Source organism: Papaver somniferum, chromosome 1 (genome assembly GCF_003573695.1).
Source record: "Papaver somniferum cultivar HN1 chromosome 1, ASM357369v1, whole genome shotgun sequence".
Lineage (NCBI taxonomy): Eukaryota > Viridiplantae > Streptophyta > Magnoliopsida > Ranunculales > Papaveraceae > Papaver > Papaver somniferum.
The window spans coordinates 60,956,824-60,974,588 of NC_039358.1; the positions used below are offsets into that span (position 1 = coordinate 60,956,824).

General features: G+C 34.5%; 1 protein-coding gene across 1 annotated transcript; it reads right to left on the reverse strand.

Moving 5' to 3' along the window:
• Positions 1-3,123: 3,123 nt before the first annotated feature.
• Positions 3,124-4,146, reverse strand: LOC113321170. Its single transcript, XM_026569081.1, has one exon. The coding sequence runs from the start codon at positions 4,144-4,146 to the stop codon at positions 3,124-3,126; it is 1,023 nt and encodes a 340-aa protein (XP_026424866.1).
• Between the last annotated feature and the right edge of the window lie 13,619 nt (positions 4,147-17,765).

Sequence of the window (17,765 nt, forward strand, 5' to 3'; positions counted from 1 at the left end):
TGAACTTCAGCCTTGGTTTCCCTCCCAAGCCAAGTTTATTTCTTTCTTTTTTTAACTAAATTGTATGCTTGATTAAAGCTACTAGCCGAGCCTGAGAAAAATTTGAGCCCTCAATCCGTCCGTGCACTCAACATAACAACCAAACGTGAACCAACCTACCAATTTCCACGTAACCAAACAAAAGTTCAATATGTACAAACTTAATTTATCAGTAAATGTACAAGATCAATCATTCGAACTAACAATATGTTCACCCGGAGATTCAAATATAATGACTAGATTGGGATCTAGGTGAATTATTTGGGGCCTATCAATTTCCGCACCTAACTTAGAGAAATGGATAAAGGATGTCTAAACTAGGTAAATTTGCTAAGTTACCCTCACTATTAAAACTAGTTTGAAACCCGTGCTATGCACCGGGATTGTTGGAATTTTCTACTCGGTGGTTCATGTCCACTGAGGCGGGGGTTCGCCCGGCACGCTTCCCAATGAGAATTCTAATAAGCTATTATAGAATTAATATTCAACAAATTAAAAATTAGCAATTAAAATTTTATAATAGACAAATATATAATACTATAATGATTTAAAGATCTCATATGGTTTTGAAAACTGATTTCAAGTAATTTAATAAAACAATAAGCAATTCTACAATAAAACTAAAATAAATAGATCTAAGTAATCCCAAAAGTAAAATAGTTTAAACTTTAAATGCTAAAGCATTAAACCTAGTTGAAACTTAAAATACTAATATATATATTCGCTTATTTGTAATCCTTAATCATAAGTAAACACTTCATTACCATGTTCATCTATTTCGACCAACAGTGGCATCTCAGGATCCCGTTCGCCCAATCACTGTCACATTCATCTACGCTATCTACAATTTTGTGCTTTATCTTGAGGTCTTTCTTAGACTTGGGTTGTTCTTTGTTAGGAACAGATATACTTTGCTTTTCACGTGTGTTTATATCCTGCATATGTTTAAATTTATTTTCTACATCACGCTATGGAGTATTTAATTTAATACTTACAATGTCATTAATGAGAGGAGATAGTGCTAAGATTTAGTTGCCTTTTTGTTTTTGTTCATTAGATATGCTTCTTCTAGATCACAATCTTTATCAAAAATTCAATGCGCACATAAATTTTGATAGACAAAGTTCTTTTCTTGAAGTATAATCATGAATATCATTGTTTTTCCTATCGCTTTTTCCTATACACTCTCCACCTTCCTTGCATACCATATCATATACTTGTGTTAAGAATCAATCGGCCAACTCAACTGCTCCTGCAGGCTCTAGCACCATTTAGTAAACTAAAAATTACACTAACTATATAGTTGTATTAATAGTCGAATTTAGAGACACAAAGAAAAATGAAATCAATATAAAATAGATAGAAAACTCTAGATAATGTAAAAAGTATGAAGTGCTTCCAATCTAAGATGATATGATCAAGAAAATTCATTGATATAACTTTCTCCAAAAATCACATACTTTTAAAGAATCAAGAGGCTAAATAAATTGGTCTTCCAAAATCCAACTCCCTATAGTTAAATCAAAAATACACTCACTGTACAATTGTATCAATGTAAAGCATGTAACCCGTGCTACACACTGGGTATGCACCCGTCCTAAAATGAGTATAATAAACAACTGCAATGTATGATGAAATTTAAAGTTTTGGAGATTAAGAAATCCTATTAAAGAAAATAATTTTGAAAAATTATACCAACGTTTGAAAGCAGTCAGTAGCTCATTACGTTGCCAACATCAGTATTATTGATAGTAAAATCAAAAAGCACACTTGTTATATAGTTGTATCAATATCTAAAATATATTTTCAACTCTAAATAGTGCAAAGCATATGAAGTACTTCGCGTCAAAGTGATGTAATCAGGAAATGCACTAATATATATCTTTCTTCGGAAACTATATACTTGTGTTAAGAATCAAGCGACAACTCAAAACTACTCTTTTAGGCTCTAACTTCTTGTAGTTAAATGAAAAATCACAATAAATACATAGGTATCGATATTTGATATTAGAGACACTAAAAAACACACGATATTAATATAAAATAGATTGCTATCTCTAGATGGTACAAAGCATATGAAGTGCTTCCCGTCAAAGAAGATGTAATCAATGAAATACACTCATATATATATTTCTTCGGTATCATTTTATAGGAGAGTAAATTCATATCTACTTTCCCTTCTTTTGCTTAAACCATAATCAAATGAATTTTTACATGGAATGGGTACTTACAGATTTGCTATATTTCCAAACCGTTAAGAATCAAGTGGCCAACTCAACTACTCTTTCAGGTCCAATTTCTTTTATTTAAGTGAAAATTCGCACTCACTATTTAGTTATAACAATATCTGAGTAGACACCAAAAAAAAAAAAAATTACCAACTCTAAATAGTGCAAAATATATGAAGCGCTTCCCGTCAAAGAAGATGTAATCAATAAAATTGACTGGTATTTTTCCTTCCAGATTTCAAACATGTGTGGCCTTTTTTGAGTTCCTCGCTGCACCCTAAACCCAATGTGAGTAATCTATTGTATAGACAGACAAAAAGAAAAAGAACAAAAAAACACAAAAGTACTGAGTGAACATGTACATGAAATGATTTTGCAATCTTTTTCTCATGTAACTCTAAGTCCAGACTTGCCAAGTACTTTCAATTCCGTTATTGAAGGTCTTACAACCAACCGTTTGGCACTTTAAAAAATGGGAGTAATAAGATGGTGTGCTGGTTTTGTTATTGTTGTTGAATTGGGTGAAAAGAAGATTGGGAAACTCTAACAGGAACATTATCTTTAGGTTCTCAATAATGATATTATAGTATGACGGAGAAGAAAAACAGCTTATATAGTAAGTCTAACAAAACACTATTGCGGATTTTGGTGAAGGACTACAATAAGAAGACTGAAAATTGTGCAGACAGTTATAAACACTTCTATTGCAAAAACCAAACCACTAAAACTTAAGTAACACCTATAATAAATTATCGTTAATGAGTCAAATGATTCAGCATGCATGTTCACATAGTGCTACAAAATGCAACTTGCAAGCAACATGAAATTTTTTTTTTAACCAAAGTTAAACTTTATATTACATAAACACATTACTTACATCATGATTTATGTAAGGAATTACTAAGTCAGGTGGATAACCCCACCACTTCCCACATAAATTCTGTTTTCGAGCTGCCTTTGCTAAAGCATCTGCATCTTTATTACAAGACCTGTAAACAAACTCACAAGACCACATAGGGTAACTATTACATATATTAACACAATTTCTAAGAAGAGGTAAACACTGCCACTGACAAAGACTAGTTTGATGCTGTAAAAAGTTACTGATACTCAGATTGTCTGTCTCAAAAATGACATTAGACCAGCCATTTGAAGTTGCTATTTGCATAGCTTCTAACATATCCCAGGCTTCAGCTTTCTCAACATTTATAGCTCTTTTCAATGTTCCTCTTCCCATGACATAGTCCCCTGCAGAATTTCTAGTTATAATACCAATACCAGCTAACAAAGATTCAGAATTATATGAAGCATCAAAATTTATCTTTAAGAACTGCACAGGAGGAGGAACCCAAGGCAGACGTAAGATGTAGTTCTGTAAATGATAATGATCATGAGAAACAAATGAGGTATCTAAATGATGTTGTGCCCTGTAAGAGTTTATCTGATGTATGACAGTTCGATGATTGGGTGTTATATTGCTGAAAACAGCCCTACATCTATGTTTCCAAATGAAGTGCATTATACAAAGAGCTAAGTGTACAACTAGAGGTGTGTGTTTGATAGTTATATTCGAACCCTTAAGCTGCCAAGTATGAATCCAGGAGAGAACCGAGGGATGCTGCACAATGGAAACGAACTGATTAGGAAAAAAAGTCTTCCATATAGCTTGAGAAAAGGAGCAATGAAGTAGCAAATGGTCCAGATCTTCAGTTTGATTCATACTACACAGAACACATATTTTATCATCAGCATTCAGATGCCTAAAGATGCGAGCTTTCACAGGTATAGCATCATGTATTCCTTTCCACATAAAAATTTGAAACTTGTATGGTACTTTCAATTTCCAGAATGCAAACCAAAATTGCTGAGATAAACCCATTGAAATATCCATATGCAAATCTTTTTCACAAAGCATCTTGTACGCTACTGAAAACTTTGAAACAAATATTTGTAGAAAATAAGTTTTATTGAGTAACACCTAGGAAGAACAAACTTGGCCGAGCATTGGTTACTTTTGAACTTCAATTTTACCTGGTGATATGTCTTGGAATCAGGTCATGGTCCCATTTTGTATGTTTACAAATATCTATAGAAAATAGGTTTTATTGAGTAACACCTCAGCCGAACAAACTTGGCCTAGCCTAGCCTAGCAATTGTTATTTTTGAACTTGGTGATTTCTCTTGGAATTATGATCATGGACCCATTTTTTATAGTTATCATTGTCTCCCATCTTGGTATTATATAGATATCATAAGGTCACATATAAATGAAAAAATGCAGTCCAATTACTGCATCAACAACACACATTAGTTGCGAACAAATACCTCTAACTGAAAAACAACATCAACAAACCCAAAGGATTTTATCTGAAATCTTTTATGCACACCGTAAAAAACCATGTATAAAATCCTTCAACCAGATTAGTTAATTGGAATTAAAAGATGGATTTTGTTTTGACTACAACAAGCTAACAACTAATAATTAAAAAATTAGTTAAAGTAAGCATTTCCTTCGAGGTAGGTCCTATTTTTCACCATTCCAAGATTTATTAATTGTTGAAGTTTTGTCAAGAAATATTGACATAGAAGAAGAAAAATAGGCCACTAACTTTCTTCTCTGCCAAGGCGATGGACTGCATGACCTTGATGACCATATATTACTCTATTACTTAAACAACCATTTATGGAAATGATTTCCTTGTCTTAAATATTTTTACATATAATCCCTCTTAAACACTTCTGAATCCTCCTCCATCTGATCTATAAAAAAATGATATTATATAATATATATTTGTTTGCATTACCCAAATGAAAACTAAAAAGAGAAAATAAAAATAAACAAATGAATACTCAAATTGTTTGATATTAGTTACCTTCTTCTCTAATCGAATCTGATATAAAAACAAAAAATAAACCATCCAACAGTAAGAAAATCAAAAGAGAAAAGGAGAATAGAATAAAAATATGAAAACTAAAGATAACGGTTGTCTGCTTTACTAAGAAATCAAAAGAAAAAACTAAAATCAGTTTCCAGGGAATGAGTTTATATCTTTGCAATGGCAAACTGAATCTATTCACTATTTCATACAACAATAATTTGTTGAATGAGTTTATACCTTGATATTTCTTGATGTATGCTCAGCTGCAATTCCTAAAACAGGTGCATGATTGAAGGATTTTTCTTGACGTATGCCTGTCTAAAATTTTTATAACAGGTGCATGATCTAGGTACCTTCCCAACAAACAATGAAAGTAGATCTGAAGAATCCTAAAACCCAAGAACAAAAAGAAAACAAATCCTAGAAGCAGCGAACAATAATAGGATTTTGCTTTCGAATGCGTTATATAGAGACCCCAACCCGTAAACTCCATTTTAAAAAACAACTTTTTTCGGAAATTATATTTATAATATCTAAAAAAAATAAAATGGTTAGCCACAATTATATTGTTGCACAATGAATTGAAAGCTATGCAGTGGTAATTTTAAAAAACACCATACCAGATAACTCAAACCTGGATGGATAAAGATGGTATTAACACTGGTGTATCAACTATTCCGATGTGGAGAGACAATGAGTCAACTCAGTGAATTTTCATAAGTTTAATTTTCACTCAGATCTTTCTTAACCCTTAAATCTACTTGTTTCGATTTGTTTTCTTCAATCGTTATGAAATTCTTTTCATATCTGATTTAAATCATTTGTTTGGTAATGGTTTTTTTTCCCTTCAAACTTTTAGTTTTTCGAAATATGATGTCTCACTAACTATCTACTTTCTTCACTGTGTATTAACAGATTGTGCAAGTTTCAAGTAAAAATGGTGTTTGCCCATTCAACGTTTGTCTCTGTGTTTCCAATAGTTTTAGCGTTTGTTGTGGTTTTTTATAAGCTCGTTGAAGCTGAATATGTCTCCTTTGTTTCCATTACCAAGGTTGCAGTTCAAACCGATTCCCGAGTCAGCGGCGATCCTGTTACTGATTGTTTTCAAATTCAAAAAGAAAGAACACGTGGCACTCACAATCCACCGCACCGAAAATGTCGTTACAAATTTGAAAATCAGTTCCCCCCTTCTAGCAAGTCAATCAATCTCAACCAACTTTCCATAGTTATTTCAAAATTTCTCACCTTGAATATATCTTATATGCCGAGTATCCAGCAGTCAAATTATGGTATAGTTGTTCTTAACCATAACCCTTATCATACAAACCTAAAAATTTATAAACAAGAACATTATTGTGGAGGCCATAACAATTCAATCAACATCAAAAAAATGGTGGAAGTTCCAACTGAAACTGTCACAGATCTCGCAGAAAAGTTTCAGAATGCAACACTTGAACTAGGAAGTGTATCGGAAGCCATTGTTCATCATTATGAATCTGAAGAAGAAGATGCGGAAGAAGGTCAATGGGATAACTTCCTCATTGGCAAAATTATTATTGAAGGGAAGATGAATGACAAGACAGTGGAAAAGCAGATTCAATTTACCTCGAATTTTCTTCAATCTGATGAAGTCAAAGTTATTGAACCTGACCCAAACACAATGGTTTTCAAGTTCAAGAATCAGACAAATCTTAACAAGGTATTCATTACTAGACCATGGAGCATTGATGGGTATCTAACTGTTCTTCACCATTATTGGGAAAGCTGTATTTATAAGGATTTTGACTGGGAATCTCAAGATTTTTGGATTGAACTAAAAGGTCTGTTACCAGAACTTATCAAAGTTAATATCATTGAAGACATGGGGAAAATCATGGGATAAGTTCGTGCTATTGAACCAAAAGATGCAATTCAATCTCCATGCAAATCTGTGAAATTTTGTACCTCCAAACTCCATTGAGAAGAGGAATTATGGCAATTAACTCAGCAGGTAACACAAAATGGATCTGATTTTACTATGAAAAGCAACCACATAGGATTTACCCAAATTGCTTTGTTTTAAAACACTCAAACAAGGCATGTGCTGCTGCAACAAAGTTTTTGGAGTTATCCCATCAAAAACCACATTATTTTGGGAACACAAAAACCCAGAGAAAGAATGTTGTTGTTCAGAAAACTGGTTCTGATGCTGCTCCTCAACATAGTCAAAAGAAAATGGTGAAGGCATCTCCTTTTGTACCACCAAAAGATGGGATTTTTATTGGGTTTGGAAATGCTTCAGCAAATTGTGGTGAGGAGACTCTTGAAGAAACTGGCAGACTAGGAAAACGTCAGTGAAATTCTACTAGCCAAAGTAACATTCAGATACAAAATTCTTCATCATCTGCTAATCATGGTAATGGGAAAAAACTGGAGATTTCTGCTCCAGAAATGACTATCAAGGAAACTGCACAATCCAGCAATGCACCAGTGGAGAAGCAGGTATCTTCTAGACATTGTTTTTCACCTCTTAGCTTTACTTTTGATTTATCTTATTTTGCTTATTTTCTTAACATGAAGATAATATCTTGGAATGTTCAAGGTTTTAAAAATACCTCCACTAAGAATCATCTAGCTGATCTTATAAGGTCCCAAAACCCATACATTGTTTTCCTGTGTGAAACTAAAATTAGTCAACATCAATGTAAACCACTTCTCAAACAATATCAATACCCTAATATGGATTTCATAGAACCAGAAAGTCTCTCTGGTGGTTTAGTTTTGCTCTGGAAAAATGGTTTTGTTTGTGAAATGGTTGGATATAATTATAACATGTTCAACGTAATTGTCCATTATGATCTTAGTAAACCAGAAATACTTTTCACTTGTATGTATGGTCAGAATAATTATCATAAAAAAGGAGCAATGTAATCACATTATAGAAATCAGTAAATCTAGTAGAATGCCATGGGTTGTTTTAGGAGACTTGAACTTCCTTCTGCTAGACTCTGTAGGTGGTGCTTCTTCGTCAATAGATGGTTGGGTTAATAACTTAGTTCAAGAAATTGGTCTTATTGATCTTGGTTACACAGGAAAAAACTATACTTGGACAAATAATAATTTAGGTACAGGGGATAAACAATCTAGAATTGATTGGATTTGGGAAATAGTGATTGGAACATTAATTTTCCCAATTCCAAAATTTACCATCTTAATCAGATAGGCAGTGATCATAGTCCAATTATGTTTGTTTCTGATACTAATATCAATAATTGCTGCAAACCATTCAAGTTTTTTCTTACTTGGCTTAATGATGATTCTTGTGCTAACATTATTGCAAATGCATGGAAAAATGATTTTTCTGGCTCACCTGGTTTCAAACTTATCAAGAAACAAAGTGCAGTAAGAAAGGATTTATCTAGATGGAATAGAGAACATTTTGGTAATGTGAATAAGCAGGTTGATGATTTCAAAAAAATTGGAAACTCTACAAGCTCAACCTCCTACTTCTTTCACTCAAGACCAAGTTATCTCCATCAACAATGATATTAATAAGTGGCATAAGATTCAGAATGATTTCTACCAACAAAAATTCAGAGATGTTTTTATTCAAGAGCAGGATAACAACACAAAGTACTTTCATTCTAAATGCAACAGGAAAAAAGCAAGGAACAAAATTGATTCCTTACAATATCACAATGGATTTTGGCTTCAAAATAGAGAAGATATTGCAGTGATAGACGCATTTATGTGTCTAATTTGTCCTCAATGTTTCGTATTGTTAGTACTTGTTTTCGTCCTTATTATGGTGTTTTGTGTGTTTGTAGGTATTTTTTGGAAATAAATATTGATGGAAAATTCGGCACAAAAAGTTGTTAAAGGCACCCCGGAGGACATATGTTATTCGGACTCCAGTAACGGATAAGGGGCGACCACTGGATAAGGGGTGACTTTCTTCTCAAATTCAAATTTTCAAATTGGCGGGAAAATATTTTTAATCATTGTCAGATTTCGATCAAGGATTTGGAGGTGTTATAGGGAGACTAAATGGCTGAAAATTTATGGGATTGTTCCTGGGACATATACAAGCTATTACAAGTGTTTTGGTCTATCAAATTTGGCTGAAAAATCCGTGAGAAGAAATCAGGGCAGCACGTGCATGAGAAGGACAGTTCACGAGATTACATGAGTTTTGGAGAATTTAAACGTGTTCTACTCATGTATGATGACTCTAGCAAAACTTTGGACCTTGAAAAAGATAAATGAGGAGATTTTGCAGATGTAGAAACGCGTCAGAAGCTAAATCAGGGAAGAAAATATTCTCAAAATATTTTCTTTACTGCCCGAGTTCAATGAAGAATATTGAGAATCATGGCGTGATTAAATGAGTCTAAGGAGTATAAATAGGTTGATGGGATCATAAAGAAGGGGACGGAGAGTTAGGGGATAGAATGGAGCACCACAGAGTCGAAAAATCAAGTTGCCGAGATTGTTTCTGCTGCTGTTGGTGAAGAAGACGAGCTGAAGAACATAAGACCTACTTGGACAGTCGCAGAAACCGTGACCTATACTTTCAAACTCAATAAATTTGTAACAATTTTACCAACAATTATTTTGAGTTCGCAACAGTTTTGTTAGGGTTCTCTGTAACAGTGGGTTTTGTAACAATTATAACTGTTACAAACACACTGCTTTATACATTTTCTTCAATAAAACACCTTTTTGAGCTATGGAAAACTCCTTTGAGTGTGTTTTCACCATGCGGAGCTAGATCCCATAACTGGGACAACGGAGGAAGCAACTTTTCATGATTGTGGTAAATGAATTAATTCTTTTATTGACTTTTTGCATAGATTTAATTGATTTATGATTTCTATTAATTATTTGTTATTTTGTTAGATGTCGCATGCTTAGTTCTAAATAATTTAGATGCGTCATGCTTTTAACTTACAAATAATATTTTACGAAATCTATTTTTGGCAAAGAACTAGAGTCACAACTTCTTTTGTTGAGCTATATTATCTAGGGTTAATGACTGAACCATAACAATATGAAAAGTAGTGGAATCCCGCGTCTCAGCGTCTCTTCATCTTGTGACAAATTTTGTATATATATTTTTCCTTATTTTCTTTATTAAGTCTTAAAACAAATTCTCAACAAATCTGAGTGAACGAATCATCTTACAACAACTCAATTGAAAATAACGAACAATTTTTGGCGATGCCGACGCGGATTTGTTTATAAATTTGTTTTTAGGTTTTATTTTTTATTTTTTCTTTTTTACGCCTTTTGGTATTTCTTGTTTGCTTTAAAATTTGGAACTGAGCTGAAGAAAAGGGGAGAAAGTGTTGAAAACAAAAGCGAAGCCAAAGAAGAAAAGAAAGGAGGAATCCAAAAGGAGTGAAGAAGAAAATTTTTTTATATAGATATTCTATTTTATTTTATTTTATAAACTGTAATTAAGGTTTTTATTTTTGGACATTTTTTTTATTTTCGGACATTGAACTTTGGGACTTTATTTTTTTAAACCCTACGGAAGGGTAGTTTTAAATATAAACTGTGTGCAGAGAAGGACGACGATTACGATATCGTCTCGGCCCCTCGGATTCGTACACGACATTGGAGTTCTGGCCCGAGTCGACTTCAACGGTTCATCCCCCGTCTAGAACGGGAGGTAAGAATTCTAAACACCCGCGAATCCCCTGTCAGCGGATTTACTTGATGATTTTGTATGCATATATGTTGAGGACCTGAAATTGGATTTAATGTTTTAGTAAAGGGAAAGGCCTGACCAAATCAAGATAAGGACTCGGATTTCATCACTGTTTCCTTCTTGCCCGCCTTAGGAACACGTAACCTACGCGAACCTAAGCCTTAAAATTTTGACTAGAACGAGACCGATAGGGTAACGAGCTTAATAGGAAAGTCATTCGAGAAATATTGGTTACTCTTTTAAGCATACTTCGAAGTTCATGATGGTTTCTGTGAGTTGAATGCGTGACTGCGCCACCTTGTAATGCGGTGAGGCCTTGGGTATCAAAGCTTCACGCAGCTTCCCTCCCCTCTATTCAACTTACTTTGACTCGGATTGATTCCAGAGGGGTTTGATTAAATTGTAACGAATTCCATTTCGAAGGATTAGAAGCTGGTCTAGAAACAATCTAAGTGGAGCCATCACGCTTTTTGTTTGCTAGATAAAATAGGCTTGTTGTGGTCGAGTCATCCTTCTTTGTGTTTGTTTAGAATTCCCTTGCAGTTAGGATGTCGAACTGGTATTATAATAGCCAATACAATGAGTATCCGACTGAGAAGCTTGGGCATTATCCTTTTTATGACCATAGTGTGAATAGTGATTGGGAACGCGAAACTTTTGAAGGTTATGGTCCATACCATTGTGATCCCAATTACTATCCACATACCCACAGGTCATACGAGCAAAACAATCCTTCTATTTCTCTAGAAGAGTCTCTCAAGAGTTTCAATGATTCAACACGGAAGTTATTTATGAAAGAGACTTATAATATTCTTCTCCCAGAAGAGTCCGTAGAGCGGTCAACTAAGATATCTCTAGAAGAGACCCTCAAACAATTTACTGAGAGTACAAATAGGATTGTGGAAAAACTTGCTCAGGATAGTCTTAATTTCCAGTGTAGTTTTCCCAATACCACCCTCGAAAATAAGGATAGTTTTTATTCACATAATCAAGATGACGAGGTTAGAATTGGTAACACTACTTGTTTTGATAAGGTTCGATCATTTTCATGTTATTATAGTGATGATTATGATGAGGATAGTATTGATGAAGAACATGAAATATGTAGGCATAGTGATCAGGAATTTGTTACTCCGATTGAGCTTTATAATGATAGTGTTGTTTCTAGTACAAATCCAAATAATTTTAATAATCATTCACTTATTCAAAAGGATTAGAATTTGACTAGAGATACCACCATTTTAGACGATGTAGTTCATGATCCTTTAGCCTGCAATATGTTGGATAATCCATTATTTGATGTGCCTATCAGTGAATCGAAGGAAGTAACCATGATTAACACCTTAGTTAATGAGCCTTTATATGAAACTTTCTCTGATAATCCTTTATATGATTGTGATGATGGTTTAGAGGAAAGAGTTTACGCTGAGAATATTTTTTTAGAGTCTAGCGATTTAGAAACACTAATCTTAGAAGACCATAAACTCGTATAGATGAGTGAGGATGAACCAGACTTAGAAGAATCAATTGACCATTTTCGGGAATCTGATGACCTAGAAATTAGGGAAGTTGTGACTAGTCTTTCTAGAGACACAAAAAACTCTAAGTTTGGGGGTGATTATCATTCTCCGTGTGCTTTAACTCTTAGGAAGTCCCTCTTGTAGGACTTGATATTTGTGCCTCAACCATTATGCCAGATTACTGTCATACTAGTTCTCCCGAACCTAATAACGTCCAGGAAGAAGTTCAGTTGTTAGAAACCCATCCTCTGGTTGATGTGGTTAACCCAGGCTATGATACCAAGATTGACTTTGTTTTCCCACCAAAAACTTTTCAACCAATTGTGGGAACATATGATTTTCAGATGTGTCGGTTATTAAGTTTTGAGACTAAACCTAATTACTTTAGGATATTAGGGTCGACACATTTTCTTAAGGAAGACCACCTCTTTCATTTTGGTCAGCTGTGTGAGTCAAATATGATTGACTTAGAAGATCCCCAGTTATTCAGGCTTTTGTTATGCGCTTTTAAGTTCTTACTTGAGTACTTCCAGAGTCTTCAGCCTGATCTTCAGAATGTCTTTGAGGAAATCCAACCGATGAAAGCTTTTTATTTAGACCCTTTTATAGAGCCTGAACCTGAACCACAACTAGATGTAGTTGTCTTAAGCAAGGGTATTTTCGGTATCTTCTTGGTCTGTTGCAGTTTCCTCTTCTTGTGGGTAACACTTTTTGATCCAGATGACCCACAATTATTTCGGCTACTGCTATATGGTTCTACGAGGTGACTAATTCTTCCAATGTCTGGCTGAAGACTTTAAACTTAGCACTTCTTGGGAGGTAACCCATGCTCATGCAACACGGTAATATCTTTCCTTGACTCTTTTGCTTCAAGTGGTAACAGTTTCTCCTTGTTCATTCTTTTAATTTTATCTTTAGAACATTGAGGACAATGTTAGATTTAAGTTTGGGGGTATGGGAGAAACTTTTTAGTTGCAGTATAAATAAACTCCAGAGCCTAGAAATTTATGCCTATTAAGGATAGCACTAACCTATCTAAGTGGATGGAAACATCTTGGTTGTAGGAGTTGAGGAACCAATCTGATTAGATGGAAACATCTAAAGAGTCTATTCATAAAAGCACAGAGCTCAGGTGTTAGAATTAAAAAAAAAAACATGGTAGTTTCGCCATATCTCGTTAAATCCTAATCCTTCTGTTTTATTTTTTTTGTTTTTTTTATTTTTTTAAGTGATTTGGTGGGGCACACGATTCAAGTTGTTACCTTTGCTAGGGTGAAATAGGGTGATTGAGATACCAAAAAATAAATAAAAATAAGACCAGACCATCAGACCAACCGGAATAAATTCAATAAAGTCGACCACTGGTGCCCTTGTATATGCCAGTTGTGTTGACCTAGAGTTAGGTTTATCGACCACTGGTCCCCTTGTATATGCCAGTTGTGTTGATATTAGTCAGACCGGTATCTCAGTCCATTAGGATAGGTTCATCTTGGCAGAGGCCTTCAGACAGATATGGGAAACACCATTCACTTTAAACCATCGATTTTTTCTTTTTATCCATCTTCTTAATCTTTCCATGTGATTGGTTGACTCCGGTTTATAATGTCCAGAAACTATCTGAGTAGAGCTCTGTCACTTTATATGGATTTTAGTATGCTTGAGTGCAAACTCGTGTACAACGATTGGAATTTCGCATCAGGGTACTTCCTCCTGTAGTCAGTGATTGTATGCCAACCAAGGAGATTCTTTAGTGCCTTCCAAGGTTCTGCGTAGATAGATAGGGTCTGGAGTAATGGTTTTGTGGGTACACCTCTGATAAACCCTCCCGAGATTAACTCGGTTTTATTTACTTTTTTTAGTTTTGCTCGAGGACTAGAAAATAATAAGTTTGGGGGTATTTGATAGACGCATTTATATGTCTAATTTGTCTTCAATGTTTCGTATTGTTAGTACTTGTTTTCATCCTTATTATGGTGTTTTGTGTGTCTGTAGGCATTTTTTGGAAATAAATATTGATGGAAAATTCGGCTCAAAAATTTGTTAAAGGCACCCCGGAGGACATATGTTATTCGGACTCCAGCAACGGATAAGGGGTGACTTTCTTCTCAAATTCAAATTTTCAAATTGGCGGGAAAATATTTTTATTCACTGTCAGATTTCAATCAAGGATTTGGAGGTGTTATAGGGAGACTAAATGGCTGAAAGTTTATGGGATTGTTCATGGGACAAATACAAAGCTATTACAAGTGTTTTGGTCTATCAAATTTGGCTGAAAAATCCGTGAGAAGAAATCAGGGCAGCACGTGCATGAGAGGGACAGTTCACGGGATTACATGAGTTTTGGAGAACTTAAACGTGTTCTTCTCATGTATGATGACTCTAGAAACACTTTGGACCTTGAAAAAGATAAATGAGGAGATTTTGCAGCTGTAGAAACGCGTGAGAACCTAAATCAGGGAAGAAAATATTCTCAAAATATTTTCTTTACTGCCCGAGTTCAATGAAGAATATTGAGAATCATGGCGTGATTAAATGTGTCTAAGGAGTATAAATAGGTTGATGGGATCATAGAGAAGGGGATGGAGAGTTAGGAGATAGAATAGAGCACCACAGAGTCGAAAAATCAAGTTGCTGAGATTGTCTTTGCTGCTGCTGGTGAAGAAGACGAGCTGAAGAACATAAGACCTACTTGGACAGTCGCAGAAACCGTGACCTATACTTTCAAACTCAATAACTTTGTAACAATTTTTCCAAAAATTATTTTGAGTTCGCAACAGTTCTGTTAGGGTTCTCTGTAATAGTGGGTTTTGTAACAATTATAACTGTTACAAACACACTGCTTTATACATTTTCTTCAATAAAACACCTTTTTGAGCTATGGAAAATTCCTTTGAGTGTGTTTTCACCATGCGGAGCTAGACCCCATCACTAGGACAACGGAGGAAGCAACTTTTCATGATTGTGGTAAATGAATTAATTCTTTTATTAACTTTTTGCATAGATTTAATTGATTTATGATTTCTATTAATTATTTGTTATTTTGTTAGATGCCGCATGCTTAGTTCTAAATACTTTAGAAGCGTCATGCTTTTAACTTACAAATAATATTTTACGAAATCTATTTTTGGCAAAGAACTAGAGTCACAACTTCTTTTGTTTGAGCTATATTGTCTAGGGTTAATGACTGAACCATAACAATATGAAAAGTAGTGGAATCCCGCGTCTCAGCGTCTCTTCATCTTGTGACAAATTGTGTATATATATCTGAGTGAACGAATCATCTTACTACAACTCAATTGAAAATAACGAACAATTTTTGGCGACGCCGACGCGGATTTGTTTATAAATTTGTTTTTAGGTTTTTTTTTATTTGTTCCTTTTTACGCCTTTTGGTATTTCTTGTTTGCTTTCAGATTTGGAACTGAGCTAAATAAAAGGGGAGAAAGTGCTGAAAACAAAAGCGAAGCCAAAGAAGAAAAGAAATGAGGAATCCAAAAGGAGTGAAGAAGAAAATTTTTGTATATAGATATTCTATTTTATTTTATTTTAGAAACTTTAATTAAGGTTTTTATTTTTTGACATTTTTTTTATTTTCGGACATTGAACTTTGGGACTTTATTTTTTTTAACCCCTACGGAAGGGTAGTTTTAAATATAAACTGTGTGCATAGAAGGACGACGATTACGATATCGTCTCGGCCCCTCGGGTTCGTACACGACATTGGAGTTCTGGCCCGAGTCGACTTCAACGGTTCATCCCCCGTCTAGAACGGGAGGTAAGAATTCTGAACAGCCGTGAATCCCCTGTCAGCGGGTTTACTAGATGCCGCATGCTTAGTTCTAAATACTTTAGATGTGTCATTCTTTTAACTTACAAATATGATTTTACGAAATCTATTTTTGGCAAAGAACTAGAGTCACAACTTCTTTTGTTTGAGCTATATTGTCTAGAGGTAATGACTGAACCATACAATATGAAAAGTAGTGGAATCCCGCTTCTCAGCGTCTCTTCATCTTGTGACAAATTGTGTATATATATTTTTCCTTATTTTGTTTATTAAGTCTTAAAACAAATTCTCAACAAATCTGAGTGAACGAATCATACTACAACTCAATTGAAAATAAAGAACATGCAGCACATCTTACTTCCCATTTCAAGAACATAAGTACTTCTTGTAATCCTACTCTTGATGAAGGCTCCTTCTTAATTCTTCCTACTTGCATCTCTGAAGAAGATAATCTCATGCTTACCAGAATTCCTGCTGATGAAGACATTCTTTCTACTGTCAAAAGTATGGAGAATTGGAGTGCACCTGGTCCAAAAGGGTTTCAGGCTGGATTCTATAAAAGTCAGTGGGGTACTGTTGGAGAAGATGTGTGTATTATGGTCAAAAAATTCTTTGAATCTAAATACATGTTTAAGCAAATCAACAGCACCTACATTTCTCTCATTCCCAAGAAGAAAAAATCAATTTGTGCAGCTGATTTCAGGCCAATTGGGTTATGCAACACATCTTATAAAATTATCTTCAAAATTCTTGTGAATAGAATGAATCCTTTAATGGAGAAAATTATCTCTCCATATCAGGCGGCATATGTTTCAGGAAGACTCATAAGTGATAATATCATCATTGCACAAGAAATAATCCATTCCATGAAAAGCAAGAAATGTCAAATTGGTTGGTTCAAGTTAGATATGTATAAAGCCTTTGATAGGCTTGAATGGAATTTCCTAATAAAGATGTTGAATTACTTTGGTTTCAAGGAAGATTTCTGTCTGCTGGCTCATCAATGTATTAGCACAACAACTCTTGTAGTTATCCTCAATGGCTCATCTTGTGAAGAATATCATCCCACTAGAGGGATAAGACAAGGTGATACTTTGTCTCCTTTCCTTTTTATTCTTGCAATGGAGTTTCTTTCAAGACAACTCAATGCAGCACAGCAAGATAAATTGATTAAGGGTATTAAAGTGGCTGGTAACTCTCCTGCCATAAATCATCTGCTTTTTGCAGATGATTGCTTGATTTTCACTCAAGCAAACCTTGATTCAGTCAAAAATCTTCTGGATATTCTCAACAACTTCAGTTCTCAATCTGGACAAGTTATAAACTTTGAAAAATCCTCAGTTCACTTCAGCAAAAATACTAAACCAGAAACAGCACAATGTCTCACTCAAATTCTTGGAGTTAAAGTAATGAGTTCTAAAGAAAAGTATTTTGGATCACCACTTATCCTTGGCCATTCTAAACAAGAAGCATTCAAGTCAATACAAGAGAGTTTTGAGCACTAGATTATCTACCTACAATTCTCTGAACCTTTCACAGGCTGGGAGAGTTACTATGATTAAACATGTGCTGAATTCAGTTCCTTCTTATCAGATGGGCACTTTCAAGCTTCCAAACAAT

What these genes read in the sequence shown, in the direction of transcription:
- LOC113321170 (XM_026569081.1), bottom strand. Translation starts at nt 4,146, where the DNA reads ATGGGTTTATCTCAGCAATTTTGGTTTGCATTCTGGAAATTGAAAGTA.